Source organism: Cebus imitator, unplaced genomic scaffold, assembly GCF_001604975.1.
Source record: "Cebus imitator isolate Cc_AM_T3 unplaced genomic scaffold, Cebus_imitator-1.0 Scaffold96, whole genome shotgun sequence".
NCBI lineage: Eukaryota > Metazoa > Chordata > Mammalia > Primates > Cebidae > Cebus > Cebus imitator.
In genome coordinates this window covers 779167-793856 of record NW_016107411.1, presented here as the reverse complement: position 1 = coordinate 793856, position 14690 = coordinate 779167, and the positions used below count along the sequence as shown (strand labels likewise).

General features: G+C 40.7%; 1 protein-coding gene across 9 annotated transcripts in view; it reads right to left on the bottom strand.

Annotated features, from left to right (window-relative positions):
* ENOX1 (ecto-NOX disulfide-thiol exchanger 1) overlaps positions 1-14690 on the bottom strand; it is a 619238-nt gene that overhangs the window by 150044 nt on the left and 454504 nt on the right. For all 9 annotated transcript variants that reach the window (XM_037741175.1, XM_037741173.1, XM_017536114.2 and 6 more), the window contains one exon: positions 12043-12255. In XM_037741175.1, coding sequence (XP_037597103.1) covers positions 12043-12255 — 213 coding nt within the window. The remainder of the gene's footprint in view (positions 1-12042; positions 12256-14690) is intronic.

Genomic DNA, 14690 nt, shown 5'->3' with positions numbered 1-14690 from the left:
AGAATTTCAAATTGAGGAGGGAAAAGGGTATTCTGGGGTTTTGTCTTGAGATGCATATAAAAAAAAGGCCTCGTGACAATGTGAGTCCATTACAGCCCTCTTAAAACTGAGGCCAAACCACCGCCACCAGACATCATATTTCTGAACTTCCTGGCTAGATGAGGCCAGATATTTGTTTCTTTTAGGGCAGCGTCCCGAATGTTTTTGGCACCAGGAACTGGTTTCATGGAAGACAACTTTCCTTAGACAGGGGTTGGGGGTTGGTTTTGGGATAGAACTGTTCCACCTCAGATTATCACTAGTTAGATTCCCATAAGGAGTGTGCAGCCTAGGTCCCTTGCATGCATAGTTCACAATAGCCTTCATGTTCCTATGAGAATCTAATGCCACTGCTCATCTAACAGGAGGCGGAGCTCAGGCTGCAATGCTCACTCACTTGCTGCTCACTTGCTGCTGTGTGACCCAGTTCTTAACGGGCCATGGACCAGCACTGGCCCAGGGGTTGGGGACCTCTGTTTTAGGGAGTGGAATTTTAAAAAAGGAAAACAGGCTGGGCGCGGTGGCTCAAGCCTGTAATCCCAGCACTTTGGGAGGCTGAGGCGGGTGGATCACGAGGTCAAGAGATTGAGACCATCCTGGTCAACATGGTGAAACCCCGTCTCTACTAAAAATACAAAAAAATAGCTGGGCATGGTGCTGCGTGCCTGTAATCCCAGCTACTCAGGAGGCTGACGCAGGAGAATTGCCTGAACCCAGGAGGCGGAGGTTGCGGTGAGCCGAGATCGCGCCATTGCACTCCAGCCTGGGTAACATGAGTGAAACTCCGTCTCAAAAAAAAAAAAAAAAAAAAAAAAAAAAAAAAAAAAAAAAAAAAAAAAAAAAAAAAAAAAAAAAAAAAAAAAAAAAAAAGAAAAACATACTGATCAAAGTATATAAAAAAATAGGATGTTTTTAGCTAATTTCAAGCAAGCAACAAATGATCAAATTATTCAAATAAAACAGAAGGATATTAGGCATATAGAGACTTTTAAAGGTTTGTATCAATGCAGGTATACTACAGGGAGTTGTAGAGCCCTTTATTAATGCATATATTTAAAAATTTTGGAAAGTGACAAAACAATCCATGAGATTATAAATCTAGTATTTCCTCAAAACACACAGCACTTATTAAGTTTTTAACTCTGATAAATCTCCTGCCTAGATTACCCCTACTGACTAAATGAAAGTAATGCATGTACAGAAGAAAAAGGGGACAATGTAAAAAATAAAAGTCTACCTTCCTATCTTGACAACTCTACCAATTTCTCTTTTGAAAGGTAACCAGTAACCACTATTAACAGATCCATCCAGAAAAAAAAGGTTATGCATATAATACAAATGGCGTATATTTTTCTATGAGAAACTGGTTTTACTTACACAAAGGAGCTAATATTACATATGCTATTCTGTACCCTGCTTTTTTCACTTATCTTGGAAATTCATATGTATGTTATCAATAAGGCTGCTTATAAGCGTCTTCCAACATATCTTCTGAAATCCTTACATAAGTATCTTTATAAAAAATTCTTCGCAGTAGAAAGGATAGATAAAAGAGCATCCAAAGTTTTAATTTTGAAAGGTACTGGCACATTGCATTCTAATTTACGTTCCCGAAGTGTTTTTCAGTTTATTTGTCTTACCCTTTACCAACAGTGCATAATCAAACTTAACTTTTGCCATTACTGATGGATGAGAGAAGGCATGAATTACAGGGTGACCAACTGTCTGCACCAGTGATATGTACGTTTGCAGTTTCCATTACAAATAACAGAAACAAGTCCAGACTCATTAAGCTTGCCCTGTATTCAGTTGGTTCCATGCTAAATAAGAGCTGTCACACAGCAGCAGGAGGAGAGACCTAGTTTCTGGGGATCTTTTCTTCTTTGTGACCCTCAAAATGGCAACCCTGATTTCCTCTGGGTCTCCACTAACTACATTAATGGTTGTAAAAATCATATAACGGTGCTAGGCAATTTCTAATTACTTGGCCCTTACTGGGCCAGGCACCATGCTTGATGATTTAAAACAGTAGTTATCAAAGTATGGTTCATCAGCCTTACTCGGGAACTCACTAGAAAGGCAAACACGCATAGCCCAGACCTACTGAAGCAGAAACTCTAGGGATGGGGCCCAACAGACTGCTCTAACAAGCTCTCTGCGTGATTCCAAGGCATGCTAAAATTTGAGGACCTCTGATGTAACACGTTATCTTACGTAAGTTTTCCAATGACCCTCTGAGGTAGGTGTTAGTATGAATGCCCATTTCACTGATGAAGAAACTGAGTTTTACTGAGAGGTATATTTACTTGTCCAAGGTCATATATTTAGAAGTGATGAAGTTAGGAATGGGAATTACATCTGCCCAACTTCAAATCATGTATTTATACCCATAATATGATGGGCCAAAGTCTTATGAGCTCTGGGATGTGTAATGTGCTAGACTTTGTACTAGACAATGGGGATAAAAAAGGGCCAAATATGTAACTGGTCCTTGAGCTGCTCAGAGCCCCTGAAGGAGACAACAAATACATGATTGAATTGCAGGATGAGAACCGCTTAAGGGAGCTGCAGAGGATGCCAAGGGAGGCCAAGAAAGGCTTAAAGGACCCCTGTGCTGAAACTTGCAGGTAAGTTGAATTTTCAAAGCAAACAAGTCAAACATTGGAAGTTGTGATGGAGCAGCAAGCTGCATTTACCTCTCTACAAAACTGTATTGAGGAGAATGAGCCACAGTGCACAAGAATAAAAGTGTCTGGAAAAAAGGTCTCTGCTTCTTTTGTGTCTACCAGGCTGGAACCAATTTCTCTCAGTGTGTGCCCTCAGCCTTCTCATTTCATCTAAAATCCAGTCTGTCCTACTTTTTTTGAAGTAAAAGTCATTGAATAAGCCTCATCAGGGGAAACTTACAGAGGTGGGGCCAAGGGAGTGCTTTCACAAATACAACACTGTTTTGGGATTGCATGTAGAGGGAAGACAGAGCTGGGAAACCTGTGTTGGTCAAGTCTTAGCTCCATCACTAACTAGCTTTGCGACCTGAAAAAAGTGTCTTATTTGTTTGAATCCTAAGACAAAAGGAAGCTGTACTAGACCATACCTAATCTTCTTTCTGGCTCTGGGAGCCTCTAGAACAAGGCTTAGCAAACTTCATAAGCAAAGAAACAGATAGCAATTATTTTTGGCTTTACAGGTTATACATCTACCTTGGTGTAGAAGGTGTCTACACACCTAAGTGGTTTGTCTCCTTAAATAGAAATCCTCTCACTTTGTCTGTGGCTACTCTTTCATGATTCTCCCTGGGTACAGTTTCTTTGGTTGGAAAACAAACACTAAGTCGTACTTCGTTTTCAGTTATGCAAAGAGTCAATAACACATTATCTCTGCTTTAAAGTAGCTTTACTGACACCTTACTTTTCCTGAATTTGAAAGTGTCCTGGCTTTAAAAAATTTTTGTAAAAAAAAGTTTTTATGTGTGGATTCTGTCCAGTGTAACTCAGCGACTATTTCCCAGAGTCTTCCAATGCTATCCACACACACTCCCCTCTCCTGACATGTGGCAGTGGCTAGAGTCCAGTCCTAGACCTGGGCTCATATCAAAGTGACAGAGTTTTCATCTTTAGCTCCCAGAATCTATACGTTTCCTGAATTGCTGTATTTCACTTAACACGCACTCTAGTTCTTTATTCTTCCAGAGTATAAGACTTGATTTCTATATTACATTTTGGTATTAAAAATATTTTCTTTTAAAAAAAACATAATTATTTGACTTAGTATATATATATTTTCCATGAGACTGAAAGGAAGTTTACCCTTCCCCCTCAAAAAAAAAAAAGGTTCATTTCAGTTCTGGCAGGCAGACTGTCCTCCACCATCACCTTTGGCATCTTGTGAAATAGAACACTCTGTGCTCATCCTTGATTTTGAAATTTTTACGCAAATTATTTTTTCTTGATATTTATTCCTTGAGACCAAAGAGGCGTTTTTTTTAATGGAAATAATGTTTCCAGCATTTAATGCATTGGCAAATACAGCCATCAGTACAATTTTGAAGAGAAATAGAAAACCTGTCACATTGCTAAAGCAGTTATGGGGATTTTTTTTTTCCCATGGATGAACTATAGCAATGACTGCCACCGACATGGGAAAACATTTTAACACGTCATAAAATTCCTTTTCGACAGCAGGGGACATAGAAGCCAAATTTCCCTTGGTGGAAATAAAAAATGTTTGGCTGAGATGTTCCTAAAAAGTAAATGATTTCAGAAAGAGCTTTTCAGGCAGAAGAAATGTGGACGAGGACACCAATCTGCCTAAAAGGGGGATCGTAGTACACAGAGATCAGAAACCCCTCACATTTCACTCTAGCACTTAGCACACAACTGGCACTTGATAAATATTTGTGGAATGAATTTAATCATTCATTCAGACACCTGAGGCTTTTACGATTTTTACCTGGGAAGATAGATGAGGGCATGACAGTGGAAAACTGTCAGTATCCTGAGCAGCTGTCTTTGACAATAATTCTGACCAGTCTTCAACACCTGCAGAGTGCTATGCACACAATCTCAGCATCGAAATGTAGCTTAAAATTCACAGTGTAGTCCAAAAGGAGTAAACTTCACAGCAAGGTACAGGCAGAACATTTTCACAGAGTAGTATCTGATCATCTGTTCTATGATCACTTTAGGAGCTTTGAACCTCATGATTGGGTCCTGGCAGATACTTGTGTTTAGATGTCCAGAGACAATAAAGGATCCACATGGTTGATATGATAAGCACTACGGAATCTTATGGGTGGAAAGGAGCCTTAGGGGATTATCCGGTTAAACCCTTTTATTACTGAGATGAAAAGAAGGAGACTTCAGTTGCTTAAAAGACTTTCCCAAAGTCACAAGGCTAATTAATGGTCAAACTGGGATTAGAACCAGATCTTTTTGCCTAGTGAAAAGTCTTTCCACCACTTGCAGTTTTAAGACGTAACATGAGGTTGATGCCATTTTCTATCACAAATGTATAAAGCAAAGTTGTATGATAGTTCTAACCTTTCCAATCTCCAGGTTGAAATAATATTAATAACAGTACCTTAATACTCCCACAGTAAAATTCTCAACTAAAGTATATGCTGTGTGCTCTACTTTAAAGAGAATGGCATATTAGAGCTAAGATCATTGAGATCATGGTTTACTAAAAAAGCAACAACATGTAGACTGTGTTTTGCAATGTTTAGGTTCTAGCCCAATTTTCAGCATCACCTTCTTTTCCACCTGTGATTGGTCAACAACCAGTATTTTTTCTGAGGTCTTCTTTGTGCTTATGAGAATTATGTCAAGTCCAGGAGTGGCACAGTGAGGTAGAAAAGAGAAGAGTAAGTGGCCAGTATCTCTATTTAACCTAAAATCTTGCTAGAGGGAAAAACAAGCAAACAAAACAATAAACTTGATGCACATAAAATAATTAGAAAATAAGTAAGTGCTCAAGGAGAGAGTATTAATAAGTGCTGCAGAAGGTAGGTGAAAGGGAGATGGTTATGGGTTATAATGGATGAACAAGGTTTCATGGAGGAAATGTGATAGAAGTGGGCTTCAATTTTGGTACTTGGAGAAGGCAAAATATTTCAGGCAAGGGAAACAGCATAAGCAAATGTGTGGAGGTAGGAAAGAGGGTAGTGCCAGAAGCAAATACTTCATTCTCTTGCCAGATACCAGCATTTATACTCAGTGTGATATCAGCACACCTCTCCAACTCTACCTGTAAACTGTACATTGACATTTATAATATCCTTCTGATAATTTTCGTTTTTTACCCACCCCCCCACACACATATACTTAGAAAGCAAACTGTGCAAGGAGCCAAGAGTCTTGGTTCTAATCTGCCCATAAACTGCTAAATGACCAAGGCCTCTCATGTCTGCTCTCTGAGCCCCAGTTTCTTCCTCTGTGAAATGAAAGGGTTTGGCCCAACCCTCTAAGATCCGTCTTTGCTCTAACATTCTATAATTTCTGCTTTTTATCCATGCTCATTGTATGTGTGGCACATATTCTTAAATTGATATTAATCAACCCTTCTGCACTGCTGCTGGCTTTCCCATTTGCTTCTTCTCCAGTTTGTTCCCTTCTATCTTACTAGGAAGAGTGTTGGGAAAGTAGCAAAATGGGAATACCATGGAGTGTTTAAATTTTTATTAGATAGGTGTGTGTTGTAATTGTAAAAAGGCACGCACAACTCATCATCTTGGCATGCATATTAATAACTGAATGTGTGAGTCCATGCTTCCTGAACTTCATAAACAGATCCTGTATGAGCTTTGAAATGACAAGCTTTGTTCATAACTGAGAAACTAAAAGTGGGCAGGCCTATGGGGAGTTCCTATGAAGTATAAATTTTTAAAAAGCAAAGATCAAAACTCCAATGTCTCTGAGTTGGAAAACCTGGGGAAGCTTCTGGCAAATGGACGGGTTAAGAAATGACATAAAGATGAGACTAGGGTACTATTGGGATAAGGTGACATGAGAAAGATGACTTACCTGTGCCGACAATTATTTTCTCTTTCTTCTGTATCTAGCAAATGAGATCTATCCAGGTGGCCCAAAAGGGAAGAGAAAGCCCCAGGTGCCACAGCAGGATAGACAATGTCCTCATCTCACGTCTTTGATGACTAGACATCCGTGAAAGTGAAAAAGCACCCCACACAGAAGTGCATGGATGCTGTACTCCCCAAACTTCTGGTTCGGTTTAGTTACAGCCCCTTGATACCTTAAGCCAAGGCTTTGACAAAAAAACAATGACTGTTTGATATTTAATAGTCGGTCCTGGTGTGAAGACCAGAGATATGAAAAGTGTTAGAACTTCTGCAAATATGGACGGAACTAAACACCATCAAAGATAGAAGGTAACTGCTGTACTTTGATGGAGACGTTTAAATCAATCACAACTTTTTCCTTATGTTGTTATTATTATTAATGGTTTGGGATGTTTTTCAAAAGATATTTGTTAAGCACTGAACATCAGGAATGATATCTCAGCTTTCTTTCTCCTCAACGGCTGGAGAGTAATCCAGGCCACACATTTGAGCCTATGGATCCTTTCCAAATGAAAGCAAGAACAAATACACAAGCATGGAAAGGAGATAGGGGCATCTAATCCAGCTCGGGGGGGCACCTGAAGTTTCCCTTGTCCTATTCAGCCACTTAGTTATTTCCAGCAAAATCCATAAGGGGACCCACATGCTGTTAACATGCTTTGAACCCTGCAATGTATCTGAGCTTCCCTGGAAGTTGCTGAGTGAGCCCTCTGTTGGGGATACAAGGCCTGCTACACTAGTTAGCTAGTTGGCCAATATACCTGCTTCCAAACCACCTCACAAGAATTTCTCAACATGCTTGGCTGTTTAGTGAATGGGCTACTAGGGAATGCCTTCAAGAGCGTCGCTGACACTGAGGAGATCTTTTGGCACTGACACTGGGGAGATCCGTTATTGGGAGGAAGTAGTTAGGGGTGCTATGGAATAACCAGGAAATTTCCAGCCACCTGGGAGAAGGAAAACGGAAGTGCAACTCTGTTTGAAGACTCGTGCTTAACAATTCTAATCTCGTTCTAAGGGAAGAAGCCAAAATGTGATTCCTGTGGTGTTTGCCAGGAATATTAATGCAGACAAATGGGGTGTGACTGGTTCTGCTTTTGGAAAATGCAGCAAGTGTGTCAGTCACGGTGGACTTTGGCAGTTACTGTTTTACAAGCATCCTCACAGTCCTGACGCCAAACTCAGCTTACCACACTGAACAGAGCTGTGGAAAGCAGGAATTGCGGTTGAGACACAAATATAGCCCCACTAGAGGGTGGGAAACTCCGGACAGGAAAGGAGATGTATTCAGATTAAAGGATGAGGAGATGTGCACATACCTACCAGGTTAGTGAGGTTACTGCTAATATTTTCACAGACTGGGTTCCTCTTTGCAGCCCTTTTTGTAAAAGCACATAGAAGAGAATGGAAAGTTCTGAGGCTGCTCAATGAGATATGCAATCTTCTGGTTCTGCCTCACAGGCTTAATTCTAGCCAAGGCTCACATTTAAGGTATCTCTCAACTTCCAACTTCAAGTCATCTTGAAAGATCTTGGCTGTCAAGGACTCAAATGAAGGCCCCTCAGAGCCTCCATGGCTGGGATGTGTACACCCTGGCTAGCACTGTAGGATTTCCATAATCTCGGTTGATATCTGCCAACTGCTGAAATACTTCTCAGAATCAAATTACAGGGCTAAGGGGGATTCTCAAATAGTAACAGACAGATGGTAAATACAGAGATTGCTAGATGGTTACAATTGGAGATACTCCAACGTAAATTTTTGATGATTCTTTCACCCCAACTCTCCTAATATTTCCTAGCCTCCTACCAAGAATTTGGTAAAGTGTGGCAATTTCCAATAAAAGTCTAGCTACTGAGCTTTTTCTCTGATTTGCTTCATTACACATGCAAGTTGAAACCTTGTTTCCTGTAGATGACGATAACGTCAATGCCAAACTACTCAATGAGGTTACCAGAAATTTCTGAACTCACTGTTTCAGGGTTCCCTCCTGCCTGTCTTCCGGTTTACTCATTCATTCACACACTCATCCACCAAACATTTCTCTCATATTTCTATGTTCTAGGACTTGATATATATTGATGACTAAAAAAAGACACGTCTCCTCCTTTGTGATGCCTGCAATAATAAATAAAAGCAGACATATCATGAAGTCACTACACATTTGGATAAGTGTTATGAAGGACCTTAATAAGATGCAGTGATAGTGAATCTACTAGAAGAGGGTGGACCAGAAAGACCTCTCTGAAGAGGTGGCCCTTCAGCCAAGACCTACATGACAAGAAAAAGCCAAGCATACAGAGTAGGGGAAAGGGCACTCCAGGCAGAGGGAATAGAATGTGTAAAGGCCAGATGGTGGAAAGTCGTTTTGATGGGCTCAAGGGGGGGGGTGGGCAATGGAGTTGATACATGGTGAGTCTGAGGATAACTGATGCTAAAGAGGTAGGCACAGAGAGCTTTGTTGGCTAGGGACAGTGAGTAGTCTCTAAACGCTAGGGGGAGCTACTCAAGGAATGTAAGTGGGGAAGACATGATCTGATTTGCATCAGATGAAATGTGAAAAATAAATGAACTAGAGTAGATGTAGAAAGGGAGGCACTCTGTATTGTAAGAACTGCAAAATTCTTCCCAGTAGCCATTCTCCACTCCTGCCTTATTATGGTAACTCCAGTTTCACTCTGGAGAGCAGTAGGCCCAGTCAAAAATTGTATTTCTCACATTCTCTGTAGTTAGGCATGGCCAGGTGTCATAATTCTGCCTAATGAGACACATGCGGAAGTCAGCTGGGGATGGATTTTGGGGAAAGTTTTGCTTTCTCGCTATAATGATGCGACTCCTTCCTATGTCTTTGTTCCTCTTTTCTTACGTGATTTCAGCCTGCAAAAAGAAGATGTGATGGCAAGCACAACAGCAACCATCATAGACAACTATCCAGGAAAAGCAAATCACCAGAGAGACCTCAGCCCTGGCAGCCTTGAACCACTGGACCAGTGCCAACAAACTCCTCCACATCTGGATTTTACTATGTCCGAAGAGAAAAATCTTCCACTTGTTTCAGATACTGTTTGGCAGAATTTTCTGTTACTCACATGTGGATGCCATGTCTAACTGACACATCGGACAACCACAGCCTGCCTTGGGTGGTGGCAGTTAAAATGAAGAAGGGTGGGCTGAATCGGGGTATATTTCTGAAAGGAAGAAACAATGGGACTTCTTGATGACCTAGATGGAGGTTGTAGTGGTGGGAGATGGCAGATATAAAAAGTACAAGACTTTGGCTTGAGAATTTATTAGAATGGGAAGGAAAAACCAGAAGAGGAACAAGTTTGAAGATTAAAAGCAAGGATTCCATTTTTGATCTTTCAAAGTTGAGGTGCCCAAGAGGCAGTCTCCACTCCTGTGGTTTCTAGGAGACAGGATCTTGCTGGCCCTGCTCCACCCCTTCATTTACTCCCTCTCAGGGAGTGGTGAGCCAACCTGCCTGGGGAGAGCACGGGTTCTGCTTGCCTACTCCCTTGCTTAAGCATCCAAAGTGTAGCCTCCAGGGAAAGTGGCTGGGGTCTTCACTGCTGCCTGAGGCTGGATGCTCAACACAACATCCAGCATTCAGAAGCCTATTATTGCTGTAAATCTCCACATCATTTTCCAGTTTGGTTTTCATACCAAAAGTATTTGTAATCCCACATGCAACACTTTTCTGTCCACTATCTCAGTTGCTTCAAATATGGGCCATCTCACACCTATATAATGACAGGTAGACATGTCGAGTTCTTTCAGCCACATCGTAGGGGCCTCATTTTAATAGGTGGCTCTTTCGATAGTTACTGCCAAAGAAAACTAAATTCTCACCTATTCTAGCCCATGGCTGCCCTCTTATCTTTGTTAGAGCCAACGGTTGGGTCTCCCGTGCCCATTGGGACTATACACTGCATGGGAATTAGAACTTATTCAAAATTGATGCCAGTGAGTGAAAGGTAAACATACAGTAATCATTTCACTGTTCAGGCATATGACTTCTTACCATAACTTTGCAGAAATTGTATTATTAGAATTGTTTTACTGTGCTCTCATTTTTCTCTATTACCAGTTCACTCTTACCTTCCTTCTATCCACTGATCCATTCTCTTTTGCCCTCCTTTAAAAACTGCTGTTAATATTACTTCTCTGTATTCTATCCCTAATAACCTTAGAGTTTCTAGACATACACTCTTAAATAAAGGACTACTCCTCAAGGCTGGTGAATCTAGGTAAGGTGGTCTGGTATCAGTCTGTGTAAAGACAGAGCAGTCTTATTTTTCCTATTCCTTTTCTTTATAAGACAGATTGGTCTTATACTGCATACTTGATCACTTATTAAAATTTACATTTGAGAATTTGTTATATGACATGGTATGCTGCTGCAAAACCTGTCTTTTGATAAAGTCATATAAGATACTTTTACATTTAAGATCTTGGTTTTGCCCTCTCTTCCATCCCATCCTGACAGATACAATATTTCTTGTGTTTGCACTGATGAAAGAGGTGATAGGCATTTTGGCACATGATAGCACAGAAAATAGTAGTTATATTCAGAATGGATATATACACCCCATATGTCACTATCACATAGGGCCCTGCACCTGGTACAGAATGGAGCATGGCATTGTTACAGTGTCATTCAATGGCTTTTACCAAGCAAGAGAACATCGGCAGCTGTGATGCATTATGCTGCTGTGACATTAACTACAGACACAGATAGAGTGCCCATAAAAAATATATACGCCCTTTTTTTGAATAGAGCCCTGGGTAATTACCCTGACTATTGTTCTAAGAGAAAGCCCCATTTACACCCCTTCATCATTTAGACTCTGGACATAAAAAAAAATCACTGGCATTAAGTAGTTAAGGCAATTTGCTTTCCAAATGAAGAAAGGACAAAAACATCTCCACTCTTGAGTTGCCCATTTTGACAGCCACAGCTCACCCAAATAAAAGATCCTGAGGAGTTTTTCTGGTGGCACGCTTTTCCTACACAGAGCCCAAGGAAAATGTGTTCAAGTTTGTTTCCTACTGTCAGCACTAGGAGGACATAGGGGTCTGTGTGGACAGCCTGCAGGTGAAGAGTGGTGGCCCTGCAGCTCTGACAAGAACTGTCGTAGGTCCAGCAGGCACAGATGCATCTAGCTGCCCTGCCCTGGTGGCCAGGCTTGCTGTTCTGAGGAAAAGCTACAGAAACGTTGCTCACCTTGAGAAGTAAACTCTCAGGGCAGGGTCCGTGTTCCTCCAAGTTGCCACAGAACATGAAATAGGTTATGAAGTTTGCCATTGAATATGGAGTAAAAATGGGAGATTATTGAACTACTTACCCCCAAATGAAAAAATAAAATTAATGAAAAAGAAAAGGCAAAAATCACAACAAAAGAAATGGCCCCGAAAATTTTACTTACATTGAGTGAGAATCCCAGTTAAGGCATTTTTAAAATTCTCCTTGGCTTCCTCCATCTCCTGCTCATGGGTGGCTTTTTCATTCATTAGCCGGCGGACGTGGCTGTTGGCTGACTGCACCATGGAATAGAACTGGTTTGCAGAGCGCCGATTCACTTCCCCTCGTTCAATCCAGGAAAGTAACACTGTGATAGCCTCTGAAAACTTGCTATCATCTGGAAATGGAAAACCACCAAGTACAAATAATGCCAAGATGAGAAAATATACTTTATTCTTGTTCCTCTCAAAAGACAGGGCATAGTCTAACCCAGTGGATATAGTTTCAGAACTGAACAAATTGGCTTTCCTGAGACTGACTGCCATATAATCACTTAAATTCTCTTTTCTCATCTAACTCTAAGGTACCACAGAACCACTCAAGAGGTTCACACTCTCCTCGACCAACTTCATAAGCTCAGCTGTAGGAGATTTCTTCTGGACATTCTTAGGCATAAGGTAAGCCTCATTCTTCTACCAAATCTTGATTTCTCTTTCTTAAGATAGACTTAAAAAACTGTTATTAACCTACTGGGTTTCAATTTCTTTTTTCCTTTATCAAAAATATTAAACAGTTACCAGTTTTCTGATTTATGGAATCAGCTGAGTTAGTGTTAAAATGTGGAAGGAAGAACGGATTACTTTAAAACTGGTTGTAATGTATGGTATTGTTCCTAAGGCAAGTAGTAGAAATAAGTCAATTCTTATTCTACTATAGTTCAAAATTGATTTCATTTTAGGGCTAATACCACATATTTAATTAGGCTGAAAAATAGAATATTTCCTAGTTTTCCACAAAAGAAGGCTTGTTTCCTGAGGTGTTCAGTGTTTGCTTTAGATGGCTATGGAAAGCCCATTTGAAGCTGGTTTGAGATATATGTGTGTGGGGATAGGAAGTGGGAAATGAAAATAAGTGATAAAGTCTATTTCAAAGAAAACAGACTTGCCTATTTGGGAATGGTTACCAGAACAAACCTGTATTGCATGGCTTGGAGGTGGAGAAAAAGGAAGTTTGTGGGTGATTAAGTTAATTAGAACTGGAAGTTGTATGTCAGTTGCTACAACATTAATCAATCTGACTACTGCTGAAGGCTCACTGCCTATTTTCCAGGCAAACCTGAGGGAAGAAGTCTTTCATTTATATTCTGCAATTCCTAGAAAATGTACTTTAGGGAAAAATATCCTACTTTTTTTTTTTTTTTTTTGAGATGAAGTCTTACTCTTGTTGCCCAGGCTATAGTGCAATGATGCAATCTCAGCTCACAGCAACCTCCACCTCCCAGGTTCAAGCGATTCTCCTGCCTCAGCCTCCTAAGTAGCTGGGATTATAGGCATGTGTCACCATGCCCTGCTATTTTTTTTTTGTATTTTTAGTAGAGACAGGGTTTCTCCATGTTGGTCAGGCTGGTCTTGAACTCCTGACCTCAGGTGATCCACCCACCTTGGCCTCCCAAAGTGCTGGATTACAGGCCTGAGCCACCGTGCCTGGCCTAATATCCAACATTTTTACAAGTAACATAGGTAGACTCTGAATTCTAAAAATCAGGAACAAAATTAGATCGAAAGATTCAGATTCTTACCCATTCGTTTAAAAAATACTGAGTGTCTACTGTGTGCCAGGCACTGCCCCTCCACTACAGGGGCATCAGAGACATCTTTATGTATTGTTTACATATAAACATACATACACTCCACATGGATAGGCAGCTGGAGATTCATGCTTGAGAAAATGATTTTATTTTACTCACCAGATTTTTAAAATCAACCATTGAGTTGTTATTAGTATTTTACACATCATATGAAACTTTCCCTCCATTGAGTGCTTTGTAAATTGATAGTGCGCTTTACAAACATTCATCAGTATCTTTTCTCATGAAGACCTCCTCCCAGACCAAGGTACAGCTTCGTTAGTGCAGCTGATGTTTGCCCAGGAGGTGCACGTCCTGAATGGAGGTGGAGCTGAGCCTAATTCAAGGTCCTGCAGCTAAGCTCTGCCTTCCTCAAGGAAAAAAGCAGCTTTTAGGGATGTGCCCTAAGAATGCTGCTCAGCCACCATTCTGAGCCCTCTCCTGCTGCACACCGGCAATCTAGACTTGGGGATCAAAGCTTTTTTATGAGGAAACCTGCTCCTCTGCCCTCATACTTTAACCAGAGGAGATAACTGGCCTGGGAACGCCCACAAAACATCCTGTGAGTGACAGACTCAAGTTTCCTTAAAAATCTCAACCCACAGGCACAGAACACACTTACTGAGTATTGTAGCCAGCTTACATCATTTTGTTAACTTTGGAATTTCAGTCTAAGTTCAACCTTCAGTGAACTCCAGCTGCAATGGTATCTTATCTCATTTCATGGACCGAAGCGGCTTGTATAAGATAAAATCCATCACACAACTTAATATTATGTTCAGCCCATGGAGAGGCCCATAATTTAGCATTATGTTTGTGAGAGGCCCACTGCGACTGTTACAGGCAGAATAAATTTTGCCTCCATCCTCACTCTCTACCTCTCTCCCCACCAATATATGTTAGGAGAATGGACCTCAGAACAGACAGTAGAAATAAACCTAATGCTGAGAAGAAATGTTTTTTTTTTTTTTTTTTTTTTTTTTTTT